This window comes from Mus pahari, chromosome 13 (assembly GCF_900095145.1).
Source record: "Mus pahari chromosome 13, PAHARI_EIJ_v1.1, whole genome shotgun sequence".
Taxonomy (NCBI): Eukaryota; Metazoa; Chordata; class Mammalia; order Rodentia; family Muridae; genus Mus; species Mus pahari.
Genome location: NC_034602.1, coordinates 96,085,602 through 96,104,075, shown reverse-complemented (window position 1 = coordinate 96,104,075; position 18,474 = coordinate 96,085,602). Strand labels below are relative to the sequence as shown.

Genomic DNA, 18,474 nt, shown 5'->3' with positions numbered 1-18,474 from the left:
TTAAAAAAAAATATCTTATAAAAAAATTGAGGGCTGGTGAGATGGCTCAGTGGTTAAGAGCACCGACTGTTCTTCCAAAGGTTCTGAGTTCAAATCCCAGCAACCACATGGTGGCTCACAACCATCCATAACGAAATCTGATGCCCTCTTCTGGAGTGTCTGAAGACAGCTACAGTGTACTTGCATATAATACATAAATAAATAAATAAATAAACAAAAAAAAAATGAAAAGTATACCTCAATTCAGAAATCATGAGTTTATTTGCCTCACAGCAGCCAATGTATTTGTCTTCCTTGTCAGAAACACTACTCATCTGGTGCTTACGAAGAGATGACCTAAAGCCAACTATTTCTCTTTTTAACTGCAAGTGTAAAAGCAGACATTTATAAACATAAAATATATATGTGATACAACTGTTTTCTCCTTAACACTCAGCTAAAAAAATATCAATTTCATGGAAACAATCTAGTTATTTATCAATAGAATGTATAAGCATGCTTGAGTTTTATAAATCAATATGAATACATTTCAAAACATAATAAGCACAAATAATGTACACAGTATTTTCAAAACTCATTAAGCAAAATCATTCTAGATGCATTTATACATAGCAATATTTAAGATATGGATAGAAAGAATACACATAAATTTCAAAAATATACAAAATTTTAAAAAGTAGTTATGACAAAGAACAAAACAACCAATGACTAAAAACTTCAAACAATAACCATCTCATGCTTTCTAGAAATTAAAAAAATTGCACTTCCAAATCAGACTTAGCACTTTATGAAACAAAGGATGAAACATGTATAGTAGCCACTTTTAGAATCATATGTGAAGTCACTCTTGACTCCGAACACAATAAGGATTTCAATTTAAAATGAGTATATTAAAAAGAACATTTTTTTTGCATACTATGTTTCAGTCTTAAAAGTGAACAGACAGTATACTAAAATCTTGGTAAGTAACATCTAAGAAAAGCAGATAAAACAAAGGCAAGTGTTGTGGATGCGCCTGGTGCTATTTGTATGTTGATGCTAATTCCTCTCTCCTGGGAGGGGCTGTGGTCAAGGAGTGAGTCATACTCAGATAACTTCTTGTAATCAATCCCCTAATGAATAAAGGAGCCAATCACTGGACAAGTAGTCAGGACTTCTGGGTTGGAGAGGGGAAGAGAGGAAGCAGAAGAGAGGTCATTTTGGACAGGGATAGTGTGAGGACAAGATATAACTACAAGTATCTCTTGGTTTCAATGGTGGATCAGGATTCACCACCGGAGGATTTAGATTTAATACGGTCTACAAGTTAGGATTTTAATTGTTGTGCCCAGTGATCCAGTTATTGACTGTTGTTTCTAAGTTTATGTTGCATTTTCCTTCACAAGGCCAACCTGTTTTATCTCATGGAGATTCTATGACTCAGACCTCCGGAAACCTCCCTACCCAGCTCCTGGGGATCACTACCACACTAACCCCATGCTGCAACCCTGCCCCCGATTGGCCATTTCCAGTCAGTTCAGGCCACCAGGGGCCAGGGCAGAGAGTTGCCAGCACAAGTATGTGAACATGCTGGTTCATTTTTTTAATATTTCCTGCAACAGGCAAGGAGCTCAGAACCTGTTCCTGCTAATTGATTGTTAGGCTAGTATTTCCCTGCACCCATATTTTTTCACTAGTCAAATAACATTATCAAATCTGATGATTTCCAAGTTCCTTTTAACTTCATACTTCCATGACTGACAATACTTTAAAACTTGTAAAATCTGCCATGCAGTCTACCATCCATTCTGAAGTGAAACATACAATGACATATGTATCATTTTCTCATTCTTACCTTATTTCATACCTGTCAATGTCAAATTTCTTCACCTATCTAATCTCACTGACAAACATGAATATTTAAAATTCAACACTATTTTAGTAATATAAAACACTGTTCAACATCAGCAATCAAAAAAATAAAAATGAGGGCTGGTGAGATGGCTCAGTGAGTAAGAGCACCCGACTGCTCTTCCGAAGGTCTGGAGTTCAAATCCCAGCAACCACATGGTGGCTCACAACCATCCGTAACAAGATCTCACTCCCTCTTCTGGAGTGTCTGAGGACAGCTACAGTGTACTCAGTGTACTCAGTGTACTCAGTGTATTATATGTAAATATAATAAATAAATAAATAAATCTAAAAAAAAAAAATGAAAATGATAATGAAACACCAGTTCACATAACTAAAAGGGATAAGTGAGACATACAACAAATGTCGACAGGGATGCGGAGAAAAAAACTGGTGTTGGAAGAATTCTTTTTTTTTAATTTCTATTTTTAACAGTTTAATTTTATTAGTATTCATATATCAAATTGTTGTATTATATGGTACTGATACATTTATATACTGATATATATATATATGGATATTCATGTGTTATGATATTATATATGATACATTTATGTTAAAATTTAACATAATTGACATTATTTATTGATGACAGTTCCACTAGTCATTGAGTGATTATTCCTCAAAGGTGAAAAATCTCCTGACAGAATTGTTGGAAGAATTCTAAACAGTTTATTTCCAAGAAATTTTACTAGTACATATCTATCCAAAAAAAATTAGAACATGCTAACAGACTTCTATGCCAATATTCACAGCAGCATTATTTACATAGAATAAAAGCAGAAATAGAGCAAATGTTCACCAACCACTGCCTAAATAAAACACAATACATGCACGCAACTGAGTACCATTCAAAACTAAAAAGAAATAAAATACTAGTATGTCTCGATATGAATGACCCTCAAAATATGGAATCAGATGTGAGAAAATTCACATGCTGTTATAACTATATTCATATGAAATGTCCAGAAAAGACAAATCCATAGAAATATAAACTATTATTGGTTTCCCAGAGTGGGGTGCATTAATTGTAAAGATGCACAAGGGAAATTTTAGGTATAATAAAAATATGTAAGACTGGATTGTAGTGACTGCTACAAACCTGATATGTACCTAAAACTCAGCTCAGTAGTATAATTTTTTTGGTTTTTGTTTGTTTGTTTTTCGAGACAGGGTTTCTCTGTGTAGCCCTGGCTGTCCTGGAATGCACTCTGTAGACCAGGTTGGCCTTGAACTCAGAAATCTGCCTGCCTCTGCCTCCCAAGTGCTGGGATTAAAGGCATGCGCCACCACTGCCTAGCAATAGTATACTTTAAAGGATTGAATTTTCAACACATAATCCTTCAGTAAATCTTTCAGTAAAACTCTTCAAAAATTCTGTGCAGTTCCTATATATGCATCTCAGAGAACAAGAAAGGGTGAAAGGGTAGAAAGGTGAGTGTGAGGGAAATAGGTACAAGATGAAAGCGCCTCTGAGCAAGCAAGGGCAAGGACAGAAGCTAGGAAAGGAGTCACAGAATGACTGACGCTCTTTAACACCATTGAACAGTCAGGTGGGCTAGATTTCTTTTCAAACATACTTACTGGTATCTGGGATATCAGTTTTTCTAAACTCCTCAGTTCCACCCTTGAATTATCAATGTCCTGCTGACATAACTCTAGTTGTTCATTCTGTGTTGCAACACGAACCTTCAATTCTCGATTTTCATTTAATAAAGAAAACTTTTCTCGTAATATTTCATCTTTATCCTCTAACTCACTCTCTAGCTTCAGAATACATTGTCTAGATTCAGTTAACTGTGACATGACTTCTGAGTTTTTCATTGCCATAATCATTAATTTTTCTTTTCCAGTGTAATGTTCTTCTTTTAACTCCCTATGAAGAAAAAAGCATTAAAGTGAAATATGCACACATTTACAATAATCACCTTTAAATACTCTCACTTTAAAACAAGGACACAACAACAAAAAAGGGAAAAGTATAGGCCAATATCCTACATAAAATTAGCAAAAATTATCTGGCAGTGGTGGCGCATGCCTTTAATCCTAGCACTTGAGAGGCAGAGGCAGGCAGATTTCTGAGTTCGAGGCCAGCCTGGTCTACAAAGTGAGTTCCAGGACAGCCAGGGCTACACAGAGAAACCCTGTCTCAAAAAAACCAAATAAATAAATAAATAGCAAAAATCCTCAACAAAATGCCAGCACACTGAATACCACCCATACTGAAGATTAGTCACAATGACCCAATGGCATTTATCCTAGGGATACAAGGATGAGAGGACGGGCATAGTGGCCCACATGTATTACCAGCAACCAAGAGATGAAGGCAAAACAACTCTTCCAAGTTTGAGCAGAGCCTGAGCTATATAGTTCCTCTAGACCAGCCTGGGCTACAGTGTGAGAAAGAAGGAGAAAAGGATGATAACACCTGGCAGATGAGGGTTAAGCTCTGAGGTAAGCAGAGAACTACTGAGAGCTGTGTCCTGACTATAAAAATGCCTCATTGTGGTTAAACGTCCTTAAAGCTGCAGTTGTAGTCTTCCCACTGAGGTGCCAGGGCACTTTCCTAACTGCCACACATGCATACTAACAAAACACTGTATACTCAAAGAATCTTTACCACAATGTGGTTTTGACAACTGTGCCCCTCTCATCTTTGTGAACTTTCAAGAAGATTCTGGGAAGATCTTGTTCCCCATGATCTGGGAGGGAAAAAAAAAGGTTACTACACCCACATGAATATGTCATCCACTACAAAAATATTTTAAGGATCCACACAGAGAACTAAGGGCTACTATCCTGCCGCCTCAGGACAACCCACTCCAATCTCTCTTTGGTATGCATGTTTTGCTTTGCTTTGCTAAGTAACTTCTGCTTAAACTGTATGTCTCTGGACAGAATTTCTCTGAAAACAAATTGCAAAGAAAAATATTTATGCTGGGCACGGTGCTGTACATCTTTAATCTCAGGAGGTAGAATCAGGTAGATCTGAGGTCAGCCTGATCTACAGAGTAGGTTCCAGTACATCCAGGGCTACACAGAGAAACCCTGTCTTGAAAAGTGTGAGCGGGGCGTGGTGGTGCACGCCTTTAATCCCAGCACTCACGAGGCAAAGGCAGGCAGATTTCTGAGTTCAAGGCCAGCCTGGTCTACAAAGTGAGTTCCAGGACAGCCAGGGCTATACAGAGAAACCCTGTCTCGAAAAAAAAAAAAAAAAGGAAAAGAAAAGAAAAGAAAAAAAGAAAAAAGAAAAGTATGAAAAAAAAAAACTCATAAAAACATAGGAATAAATAATTAAAACCAGGCAGAAATTACTGGGAACAGAGGAGCTGGCCTTTAATCCCAGAATTTGGGAGGCAGAGGCAGGCAGATCTCTGAGTTAAAAGTCCACCCTGGTGTTCAGAGAGTTCCAGGATACCCACAGCTGTTACACAGTGAAATCATCTTGGGGGAAAAAAAAAAAAGGCAGGGAATTACTGAAATGGAAACAAACAAATGCAAAGAATCAATGAGACAAAAAGTCGGTACTTAGAAAAAAAAAACAAAGACTGGGGAGACAACTCAGAAATGAAAAGCCTCTGCTACTCTAACATGGGGACGTAAGTTCCAATCCCAGCTCCCATGTCAAGTGGCTCACAACTGTCTGTAACTCTAGCTTTAGAAATCCAAAATGCCCTCTTTTGATCTCTAAAGACACTGTACTCACAAGCACAATACCTCACCCCCTAAAACAGACACACATACACATACTTTTAAAATAAAAACAAAATCTTCTCAAAAGCTATTTTATAAAATGTAAGACAAAAATTTTAGTGGTCATCCGTATTATCAGAGTATAATTAGTATTATCAGAGTATAATTATAATTAGAGTATAATTTCATTTCTCAGAGTATATGTTATAATTGATAGCATGAGGTTCTAGGAATTACTCTAGTAACTTTATCTTGTCTAAAAAAATACTAAATGTATCTACCTTAAGGAAAATGTGCTATAATTATACAATTAGAAAAAAATATTGATTGTTCTCTCCACCTTGAGTTTGAGATTATAAAAATGGATTATTACCTGCTGAAAGTTGACCAAAATTATTAGTTATGAAAAAACTATGTTATATAGAACACCAGAGTCAGAAGACCCAGTTAACATCTTTAACCTAATTTAACTTAAATTTTTTAAATTCATTGATCATCATTATTAGTGTGTGTGAGGGAGGAGGGGACAGAGAAAGACAGAGACTGGGGCCAGCATGTGTCATAGCACTTATGTAAAAGTTGAAGGACAACTATGTGGAATTGGTTCTCTCCTTCTCCTTTTATGGGGTACCAGCATTCAAACTCAGATCAGTGGATTTATGCAGCAAGTGTCTTCATCTGACAAGATACCTCAGCAGTCCCTAATCTACGTTCTTGACTATGGAAAGCCTGCCCCTTTTTATAAATGAAAAAAATTGCACTGACTGATTTTCTTCCTATTTAAGCATATTTACTAGCTAGCTAATGTAATTACACTCTAAAAACTTTTGTCTGTATTGATTTGCATTATTCTATATTTATAAATGTGTTAGAATTAAGATATCTTATATTAAAATTAGTTTTTTTTAAAGATTTATTTATTTATTATATGTAAGTATACTGTAGCTGTCTTCAGACACTCCAGAAGAGAGCATCAGATCTTGTTATGGATGGTTATGAGCCACCATGTGGTTGCTGGGATTTGAACTCCGGACCTTTGGAAGAATAGTCAGGTACTCTTATCCACTGAGCCATTTCACAGGCCCCTTAACATTAGTTTTATACCTAGAAAATTTCAGTCACAAATCTTAGCCTTCTACATTACTAAAAAGTTCATATTTACAGTAAAAATGTGTTTTTAAATGTTTCCTTTTTTTTCCACTTACACATCAAAATTATTTTTCCATAATAAAGTACCTGAATTTCTCTTTCAAAATTTCAAGTTCACTTTTATACAGATTACACTTTTCTTGAAGCCTTTTATTTTCCTTTTCACAGTTACTAAGATTTCTCTCTAATATTTCTTCTTCAACTTGAACCTAAAACAAAAAATAGTTTTAAGTGAATATACTACTATAATCATAAGTTTTACATTGTTTCAAGCTAAAACTATGAGTAGTGATATTGGAAAGAAACAGGAATAGGCTAAGTATTCCTTATATTTAAGTTCCTGGTACTGTAGTAAAAGGAAACAATATAACACAAAAGACAGGAAGGACGATGTTACTACTTATTCAGAAATGCTTAAGGGCCAGTAACAGATTGGCAAGAATGATGTCACCTGAAGGCAAAATGCTCAAGCTAAACATGAACAAGGCAAGCAATTCAAATAGGGACTGCACATGCAAGTAATTCAATAGTTTCAGAAATTCAATTTTTTTCATTCTTTTTTCCCCTTCCCTTTCTCCCTCTTGCTCCCCACTACACACACTTGCTCCAGACCCCTGCTCGCTCCAGGGTTGTCATTGCTGGGGTTTGAACTTATGACCTCTGGAAGAGCAGTCAGCACTCTCAACCTCTGAGCCATCTCACCAGTCAGAAATGTAATTTTTGAAAATTTAAAATATTCCCAATGAAACTGCAATACAAGTGGCAAACAAGGTAGCTCAGTGGGTATGGGTACTTTCTGTTTAACAATGCAAGCCTGACAACCTAAGTTTCTTCTCTGGAACCCATATGCATTGGTTTAAATGAGACTCCCACAGACTCATGTTTGATAGAACTGTCTGGGAAGGATTGGGAAGTGTGGCCTTATTGAAAGAGGTTTATCACTGGAGTGGATTTGGAGTTTCAAAAGACTGCCATTATTCCCAGTGTATTCTCTGTTTCCTGCTTGTAGATCCAGATGTGAGCTCTCAGCAGTTTCTGTCACCATCTGCAGTTAATGTCATCATTAGCTCTGCCATCATGGACTCTTAACTGTCTGGAATCATAAGCCTCAAATTAAAAACTTTCTTCTATAAATTGCCTTTGGTGACGGTGTTTTGTCACAGTACCTGAAAAGAACTAAGACACCATATGTGATGGTTTGAATATGCTTGGTCCAAGGAGTGGCACTATCGGATGTTAGGCCTTTGTTGGAGTAGTAAAACCTTAACTAAGACACCATATAAAGGTGGAAAGAGAAAAACAATTCTCCTCAGACTGTCTTGTGTACACTGTTATACACACACACTAACACATGCACACACACTAACACACGTACACACACAATTAATGATAATAATAATAATAAATTACAATAATGCTCAGGTTAGAGCATGAGTGGAGGAATGAATGAACCTATTCCATTTCCTATGTTATTCTTTGTTTTATCAATCCAACTACAGGGTTTTACATAGCAAAATTTAAAACTACTAACACTAAGTACATTTTTACAAATCTATTACATTTTCCTTTTTCTTTGAAGACATTCCTTCTACAAGTATTTTTCCTCTATCACCTTGCTAAAAGTCCCTTTTAAGACATACATTCCCCGAGAGAGGAAACCAGGAAAGGGGATAACATTTGAAATTTAATTAAANAAAAAAAAAAAAAAAAAAAAAAAAGTGAAGGCTACAAAATGTCATCATGACACCGAGTTAAAGAAAAGGCCATGTAAGTTATACTGAGGAAAAACAACAACAAAATCAGCGTTCTTCCTTCAATCTACCTCAGGAAGGCTAATCTAGTCATTTTCTAGGTGGCAAGACTCACAATCAGGGTGACCATCCTCAGAATCCAGTAGCATGTACACATGTCTACAATTTGTGAACCAACAGAATAAAAGGAAGGGGTATAAAACATATACTATACATGTATATGAATGGGTGTACACACCTGGGTAAAGTCTAATAAACTAGAAAGGAGATTAAGACAGTGTAGTGGTTTGAGTATCCCTAGACAAGGAAGTAGCACTATTTGGAGGTGTGGCCTTGTTGGAGTAGGTATGTGGTGTGGATGGCCCTGGTGGTTTTTTTTTCCGAGACAGGGTTTCTCTGTGTAGCCCTGGCTGTCCTGGAACTCACTCTGTAGACCAGGCTGGCCTCGAACTCAGAAATCTGCCTGCCTCTGCCTCCCAAGTGCTGGGATTAAAGGCAAGCGACACCAAGCCCGGCTAGCCCTGGTTCTATTGTATGATGTTAATTCCACTTTCTCAGGAAGGGTTATCTGGAACAAGGAAAGAGTCATGTACTCAGGTGACTTCTTGTGACCCATCCCTAATGAATGAAGGAACCAATCACTGGGAGAGTAGGTGGGACTTCCAGGTTGGATGGAGGATGAGAGGAAGCAAGAGTGAGATAGGGGCTTTTGGATGAGGAGATCGAGCAGACAAGATGCAGCTGCTAGTATCTCCCAGGTTCAGAGTCACCACCGGAAGATTTAGATTTAATATGGTTTACAAGATTAGGATTCTAGTTGTTGTGCCCAGTGACTGAATTACCATTTTTTCTGAACTAAGTTTGTGTGGTGTTTTCCTTCATGTGGCAGTTCAAGTGGGTTCCAGACAGAAAGCATGGGTTTGCTAGATGTGCACCACAAAAGGACATAGGAGTTTTGAAGCATGGGGCTGGTATGGTAGCAATGTACCAGTGGGAACTTAGAGCTGGGTGGAGAGATTTTGGAGATCTGAGTCTGAGAGTCTCTATAAGGTAAGAAGAGGTCAGCCTTTGCCCGCCAGTGCATGGCTGGCCAGCCCTCCGGAACCATGCCATTCTTTTTTAAAATTTCACACACCAGGTCTGACCTTCTTAGACTGGGTGTGTCACTGTGGACATGAGCTTAAGATCCTCATCCTAGCTCCCTAGCCAGTTTTCTCCTAGCAGCCTTCATTCAGATAAAGATGTAGAACTCACAGCTACAACTGCACCTGCACCATGCCTGCCTGGATGCTGCCATGCTCCTGCCTTGATGATAATGGACTAAACCTCTGAACCTATAAGCCAGTCCCAGTTAAATGGGGCTTATTAAAAAAAAAAAAAAACATATATATATATACATATACATACACATATATATATATATATATATATATATATATATATATATATTTTCCCATGAGAACCTTCACAAAGGCTTTCAAAATAGTTTTCTGATTTCTTCAATTTGCAAGATCTAGTAAGATATTAATACTTTATATGGTTTAATGGTATTTACTTACAGGCCAGTAAGTTGTCTTGGTGAAAAAGGCAATTTCAGTGTGACCTAATGACCTGCTTTTTCTCTTAGGACTCACATAGTACAAAGAAAAAACCAAGTCTCCTAAGTTGTCCTCTAATCTCCACATGCGCATTATGGATGGTGCACATACACACACAGACACACATATACACACATGCACACCCACACTCACAGAGAGAGACAGAGAGACGGACAGAGAGAGATACAGAAAGAGAAAGAGGGAGAAAGTGGAGAGAGAATGTAAATAGTATTTACAACTTTACTGCAAAGGATTGGCAAATGCAGTCTTTCTCCTTTAGAACCTAATGACTGACAACTTGCTGAACTCTTCCTCATACATACAGCAGTATTATACTAGACTTATAGAGTCTAGCCATTCTTACTTTCTTTTGCCAGTTGTTCATTTGTTACGCTCTTGTCTTTTGTATTTTCCCATTGATAACTTTGGCTTTGACTACTTTTCCTTTCATCTCAATTTTATATGAGAAGTGTTCACCCTATATCTCCAAAGTCCCTCTTATTTCTCACCCAACATGCTATACAAATCGTCTTAGCAACATGCTATACAAATCGTCTTAGCAACATGCTATACAAATCGTCTTAGCAACATGCTATACAAATCGTCTAATTTCAGTAGACCAAAAACATATAAAAATCCTTCAAATTTCCTATGGAAAACATTTTTTAAACATTTTCATCAATATGTTTCCATTAAGGGAGAAATATGTCTGTACTTGATTAAAAAGAAGTTCTTGGGCAGATATGGGTGCACTTAGGAAGCTCAGAAAGGAAAATCATAAACTCCAGGTCAATCTGGGACAAAAGTAAGCTCAAAGCCAGTCTGGACTACACAGTGATAGGATTATCACAAACAAAACAAGCATATTCTCTGCAATTATAACATCTTGAATAACCTTATAGTTGCCGAGTTCCACTCTCTTATCCCTGTTCCCTACTACTCATTTCCTCTTGACTTAATATACAGAATAGCCACTACTTTTTCTGACACTTCTTTTCTCCCATTGCAGCTGTCTCATTCTTGACTACTCTTGACAAATCTGAAACATCTGAGAGTGGCAGCCTTCTTAATGATCTTTTTTTAAAACTAGCACATATTAATAATACAAAATAATCTGTTCCATTATAATGTTATACATTTATATATTTTAGATAACTGTTTTTTAATGCTTAATTGCCACAGCTTTTCTATATGTACCTACTTCCCTAACTTTTTGATCATTTTTCAGTATATTTCAGAAGTTGTTCTTTTTTTATTATTATTAATTTCTTTATTTACATTTCAAATGTTATCCCCTTTTCTGGTTTCCCTCCAAAAACCCCCTGCTCCCTCCCCCTGTTCACCAACCTACTCACCCTCTGCTTCCTGGCCCTGGCATTCCCCTACACTGGGATATAGAGCCTTCACAGGACCAGGGGCCTCTCCTCCCATTGATGACCGACTAGGCCATCCTCTGCTACATATGAGTCATGAGTCCTACCATGTGTACTCTTCGGTTGGTGGTTTAGTCCCTGGGAGCTCTGGGGGTACTGGTTAGTTCATATTGTTGTTTCTCCCTATGGGGCTGTAAACTCCTTCAACTCCTTGGGTCCTTTCTTTAGCTCCTTCATTGGGGACCTTGTGCTCAGTCCAATGGGTGGCTGTGAGCATCCACTTCTGTATTTGTCAGGCATTGGTGGAGCTTCTCACGAGACAGCTCTATCAGCCTCCTGTCAGCAAGCTCTTGTTGGCATCCACAATAGTGTCTGGGTTTGGTGATTGTATATGGGATGGATCCCCAGGTGGGGCAGTCTCTGAATGGTCCTTCCTTCAGTCTCTGCTCCACACTTTGTCCCTGTAACTCCTTCCATGGGTATTTTATTCCCCCTTCTAAGAAGGAGCGAAGTATCCACACTTTGGTCTTCCTTTTTCTTGAGTTTCATCAGAAGTTGTTCTATTTATCATCTTCCACAGTTGTACCTTTCATCTTTCTCTCTGTACAAATTTGTTAATGCCCAAGATTTCCACTATTGAATACAGCCAACAATTTCCTGCTTCTACTTTTCTGATTCCAACTTCTTCTCTTCTACTCCTTCTTTCTCTATATTTGTTCTCTTTCTTGTGCTTACTCTTCCTTTAATAAAAGTTTCTTCTGATAATAAAACTATTGGTAAGCGCCTTCCTTAACTAATATTTTAGAAACTTTTATATAGTTGGACATAATGTTCCAAGTAGCCATAATCCCAGCTACTTCAGAGGCTGAGGCAGAAGCACTGTGGACAACTTCATGAAAGGTCATCTCAAAAGATAAACAGGGCTGGAGAGAATCCAGTGGTTAAGAACAGGTACTGCTATTGTAGAGGACCCAAGTTCATTTCCCAGTTGCCTGTAACTTGAGTACAAGGGGATCCAAAACTTTCTTCTGGCCTCCATGGGCACCTATACTCATGTGAATATAGCCCCCCACCTTCCAAATATATATGTAAACTAAAATGATTTAAAAAACACACACACACAAAATAAAAATCATTTTGAAATAAAAGTTTGGGGATTTTGTTGTTTGTTTGTTTGTTTTTCAAAACAGGGTTTTTATTTTGGTTAGTTTTTTGTTGTTGTTCTTTTTGTTTTTTTGTAGCCTTGGCTGTTTTAGAACTAGCTCTGTACACCAGGCTGGCTTTGAACTCACAGAGATCCACCTGCCTCCTGAGTGCCAGGATTTTGGAGTGCACTACCACTTCTAAATTGAAATAAAAATGTTATTTTATTATGAATACAATCTTTAAAATTATTATTCCATAGGTTAAAAACATTCTATGTATTATCCACTTTTAACTATGGACAGTAACACAAGACATTGAGTTTGAACAAACATTTCTCTCACCTTTTCCAGTTTTTCAGCCACTTTTTCTTTGTACAGCTGGAAGGCCTTACTCAGTTCTTCTGCATTATAGAGGGCTTCATTCCTTTGTCGCTCAGCTCTACCGTTTAAAAGAAATAATGAAAGGAATTCTCTACATTGAGAAATTAATCCTTAAGCAAATTTATGTACATGTGGATACGCACATGGGTATGTGTCGTGTATGTGTATGGACACATGTGGTGTACATGCTTTTATGTATGTGTACATGGCTACCTATCCATGTGTTTGGACATGCATTTGGAGACCAAAGGTCAATGAAGTCTCATCCTCAATTGTTCTCCACTTCATTTTTTTGGAACAGGGTCTCACACTGAACTAGGGGCTCATCGTTTTGGCTAGACTAGACAGCCAACAAGTTCCAAGATTCCACCTGTCACCATTTCCCCAGTACTGAGATACAGATACGTGCATGCAATAGTGGCTAGTGGGTACCAAGGGAATCATCTTTCCTAGCATAGAAGTAGATTTCTTTTTAAAACCAAAACAGAGTATCAGGCTTTACTGTGGGGATTGGTTTTACTACAATAACTTTCTCACTCCAACAACATAAACAAAATATAACATAAATACTTATCAACTTTGAAACATACATACATTCCTATGTATAGGCAATTCTACCCCCTAATCTGAAAAACAGTAGAGAAGCATCCTTACACTGAAAAATAAATTTCTAAAGATTACAAGTCTTATAAAACCAATTATAGTATAAAATGTTAGATATTCAATTCAATAATCCATGCAAAGGTTAATTTTTAAGTTACTTTAAAAAAACAAAAACAAGCTCTTTCCCATCTTTCAAGATGGCAGGCAAAAAAGCCAAGAAACCCAATACAAAAGAGAAGAGACCTCCAGCCAAGAAGTCTGGTGGTAATGCTGTTGCCACTGATGCCCCAGCCACTGGCACAGCCAAAAAAGGGTAACCCTAAAGTTAAAAAGCCCAGGAAAGGGAAGCCCCATTGCAGCTGAAACCCTGTCCTGGTTAGAGGAATTGGCAGGCACTCCCGATCTGCTATATATTCCAGAAAGCCCTTGTACAAAAGGAAATACTCAGCTGCCAAGTCCAAGGTTGAAAAGAAGAAAGAAAAAAATCCTTGCTACTGTCACAAGTTGGTGGTGACAAGAATGGTGGTACCTAGGTGGTGAAGCTTTGAAAAATGCCTAGGTATTATCCTACCAAAGATGTGTCTCAGAAGCTGCTGAGCCATGGCAAAAAGCCCTTCTGTCAGTACCTGAGAAGGCTGCCTGCCAGCATCACTCCTGGGACTGTCCCGATCATCCCCATTGGGGCCACAGAGGAAAAAGAGTGGTTTTCCTGAAACAGTTGGGCAGTGGCTTGCTACTGTGACTGGACCTCTTGCCCTCAACAAAGTTCCTCTGTGCAGAAGTTTGTTGTTGCAACCTCTACAAAAGATAGTATCAGCAAGGTTAAAATTCCCAAACACCTGGCTGATGCTTACTTCAAAAGAACCAGCTGTGCAAGCACAGGCACCAGGAAGGTGAGATCTTCAAAATGGAAAAGGAGAAACATGAGATTACAGTGCAGCGCAAGGCTAATCAGAACTATGAACTCGCAGACTTTGCCAAAGACCAACGCTGTTCCTCAGCTCCAGGGCTACATGCAACCTCAGTTCTCCCTGACAAATGGGACTTATCCACACAAACTGGTGTTCTAAACTGCTAACAACCTAACTAAACAGCTTCACAAACAAACAAACAAAAAAACCCAGTAACTTTCATGAGACAAAGGCAAGCCTATCTCTTTTAGTTTGAAGCCAGCAGCATCAACACAATAAGTTCTAAGTCATCCAGAGTTACATAGTGAGACCTGTCATAGTGTCTTGGAAAAAAACAAACAAATGAAAAAACCTGTAATATTTACTAATAGAAAACTAAACAATAAGAATCCATTTACTACCACTGTTTAAACCTGCTTTTTACTTTTTGAGTAAGCCTGACTTTCTTCATACTTCTCAAACTTAACTGAGAACACTAAGCTTCATTGATCAATATCATTCCCATACAAGAACATTTTTAATTTTTTATTTTATTTTTTTTTTATTTTTTTGGATTTTTGAGACAGGGTTTCTCTGTATAGCTCTGGTTGTCCTGGAACTCACTTTGTAGACCAGGCTGGCCTCGAACTCAGAAATCCGCCTGCCTCTGCCTCCCAAGTGCTGGGATTAAAGGCGTGCACCACCACGCCCGGCTTCATTTTTAATTTTTTAATATTTAAAATCACTCCATCACATCAGGGAAACTTGTAACTCTTCTATTACGCAAAGTCAATTGTTCCATCTATAGTCTTAAACCTTTCCCTTCAGGAACTTTACTTTCTATTTTTCAGCTTCTTTAACTATAAACAAATTTCAAGTGAAAGTATAATACCTAAATCTACAGGGTTCTTTTGGTTTGGTTTGGTTTGGTTTCTTTTGGTTTAGTTTGGTGAGACTGTCCCTCTATGTAGTCATGGCTGTCCTGAAACTCTGTATGTAGGTAGAACAGGCTGGCCTGGAACAGAGATTCTCCTGCCTCTGCATTCCAAGTGCTTGAATTAAAGATGTGTGCCTGGTTCTGCATAAACATTTTTAGTTGTGATGTTCAACTCTTCAAGCTGTTATTTTTTTTTTTTAGTTTTTTCTTCTTTCTTTAATATTTAATTTTACTTTTAAGTTCAAGTATGTGTCATCATCTGTATTTGCCCCATTTATTTCCCTTACAAAAGGAAGAAAGGAAAGAAAAGAAGGAAAGAAGGGAGGACAAGGAGCAGAAGGAAGGAAAGGGAAAAGTAGATGAAAAGAAAGAATTAGGGTTAGTTACCATCTCTTATCTAAGTACTACAGAGGGAAACTAGCAGCTCTCCTTTTATATTTTTTAGCTGTTATATTCTAAATCTGGTTTCCCCATATTGTTATCTCTTTAAATGCCCAAGTATAAAGATTATCTGAGTGAGTATGAATTTTAGGGTACTAAATCACAAATTTTACATAATAATTAAAATTTGTAAGTACTTTACAATATAACATTATTTTACATGTTTCTTTTTCTTGTGTATGACAAAGCAATATCAACTTAATAGATAAAAAGCTGAAGTTTTAAAAATTAAATGGTTTTCCAAGGTAATAAAGACAATGAGAGGTAAAATCTTAATCCCAAATCTAAACATTTTCCACTATAAAATATTGCCTAACAAATAACAAATGTTTCTGTAAAAATGCTCTTACAAATGGACTTACGTGAAACAATAACTTCCATGTTCATAGTACTATGTAGGAGTATAAGTGCAAATGAAAGCAAAGACTTAACCTACTGAAGACAATGCTACCTATTTATTTATTTGTTTGTTTGTGGCTCTGAGGACTGAACCTAGTTGTACATCCTAATGATGTTCTGAGGTATATCACCAGCACTCTTTGAATTACTTTATTTTAAAAGATGAGCTCCCTAAGCTGTCAAGGCTGGAGGTGAATTCATTCTGAAGCTCAGCTAAACTTACCTGAACTTGTAGACTTCATTTCTAAGACTCCTGAGTATCTGAGGTTACTTTCTTTATAATCTAACATATATCATAGTATAAATCTGTAAGATAGGTTTTATTGTCAAATATAAAAATGTAGGTTATGGGGCTACAGCATAAATTAGTGGTTAAAGTACTTACTGCTCTTCAGAACACCAAGTTTCAGTTCCCAGCATGCAAATGGCAGCTCATAACTACCTATAACTCCCATTCCAGGAGATCTGATGTCCTCATTTGAATTCCATGGGTACCAGGCACCACATGTAAGTAGTGCACATATACATATGCAGACATAACAGTCATATACATTAAATAAATAAACCTTTAGTTAGTTTTTATGGGGGCTGGAGAATGCCTCAGCAGTTAAGAGTACCCTGGCTGCTCTTCCAGAGGTCCTGAGTTCAATTCCCAGCACTCACATTGTGGCTCATGACTACCTACAAATGGATTTAATGCCTTCTTCTGGCATGCAGGTGTGTACATGCAGCAGAGCACTCATACACATAAGTAAATAAATAAATAAATAAGTAAAAATTTTAAGAAGTTTTTACATGCAGATTATTTTTTTATCCTACACAAAAGATGCAGTAGGCTACAGATGCAGCTCAGTTAGTACAGTGCTTGCTAATATGCATGAGCACTAACTCTGAGCCCAACACAGAATACAAAATCAAGATCAAACAAAAACTGCTTAATCATATTTTCTATAAAATCTCATTAATTTAAATCTTTAAATATTATTAATGTAAAATTTCCTAGTATTTAATCATTCCAGCAAGGCCTAGTGCCTTTGACCTGTAATCCCAGGACTTGTAAAGGGGAGACAGGAGGATCATATACAATTTCACGTCTACCTAGGCTACCGAAGAAAACTCTGTGTTAGATACATTAATAAATAAGTAGCTCCTTGGTTAGGACTAATTGCAAAACTTCATCTCAAAAAACAAAAATCATAAAACAGACTTTTTTGTTATTTATATATTTCTAAAGTAAACTGATCACTTTCTCATGAATTGACTTTCTTTTTCTATAGTATTTATAAATCAATTTTTAAAAGAATATATAAAACACTTTATTTAGATGAAATAGTAAAGACTTTCTCAGTGTAAGTATAGAAAACTAATTTGTTTGTTTTAAATAAGAACTTAATTTCAGGTTGGGGATTTAGCTCAGTGGTAGAGTGCTTGCCTAGCAAGCGCAAGGCCCTGGGTTCAGTCCTCAGCTATGAAAAAAACCAAAAAAAAAAAAAAAACAAAACAAAAAAGGAAATTAATTTCAGAAATAAATATCATTATATCAATAATCATTACTAATATCACTCAAAAAAATCCTAGTCTAAAATATCAGTAACAAAATCAACAGGTGAAAATTTTAAGGAGGGCCAAGAGATGACTTGGTAAGCATTTACCACTAAGCATAGGGTTCAGAATTCAATCTCTGGGACTCACAAGGTAAACAGAGAACAATGACTCCTATAAGTTGTCCGATATGTGGGGACACACACACACACACACACACACACACACACGCGTAAATGTAATGTTTACTTTGAAAATCTCAGGGGGTAGGATCAGCTATGGGAAGAGACAGAAGTACAGAGGGTCAGGAAATTGAACAGAAATATGTAGCAGTGGGGGATGGAGAACTGGGGATAGCCACTACAAAGTCCCAGACCCCAGAGAAGTTAGAGGCTCCCAGGACCCTGCGGGAATGGCAAGAACTGAAATACCCAACAAAGGGGAGATAGAGCCTGTAGAGGCCATTTCCAGTAGATAGGCATGGCCACCAGTTGAGGGATGAGGTCACCCATCCATCTCAAAAATTTTAACCCTATTGTTCCTATCTAAAGGAAATGCAAGGACAAAAAAAAAAAAAAAAAAAAAAAAAAGGCCATCCAGAGACCATCCCACCTTGGGATCCATCCAATCTGCAGACACCAAACCCCCACACTATTGCTGATGCCAAGAAGCTCTTGCTGAC

The 18,474-nt window shown here is 37.3% G+C and overlaps 1 protein-coding gene and 1 pseudogene across 1 annotated transcript in view; one reads left to right on the top strand and one right to left on the bottom strand.

The window, feature by feature from the left end:
• Ccdc18 (coiled-coil domain containing 18) overlaps positions 1 to 18,474 on the bottom strand; it is a 98,433-nt gene that overhangs the window by 63,343 nt on the left and 16,616 nt on the right. Inside the window, exons 7-10 of the mRNA XM_029545195.1 lie at positions 12,942 to 13,038; positions 6,820 to 6,941; positions 3,475 to 3,766; positions 238 to 362 (exon numbers count right to left, since the gene is read on the bottom strand). Of these exons, the coding sequence (XP_029401055.1) occupies positions 238 to 362; positions 3,475 to 3,766; positions 6,820 to 6,941; positions 12,942 to 13,038 (636 nt within the window). The remainder of the gene's footprint in view (positions 1 to 237; positions 363 to 3,474; positions 3,767 to 6,819; positions 6,942 to 12,941; positions 13,039 to 18,474) is intronic.
• Positions 13,781 to 14,653, top strand: LOC110330489 (annotated as a pseudogene).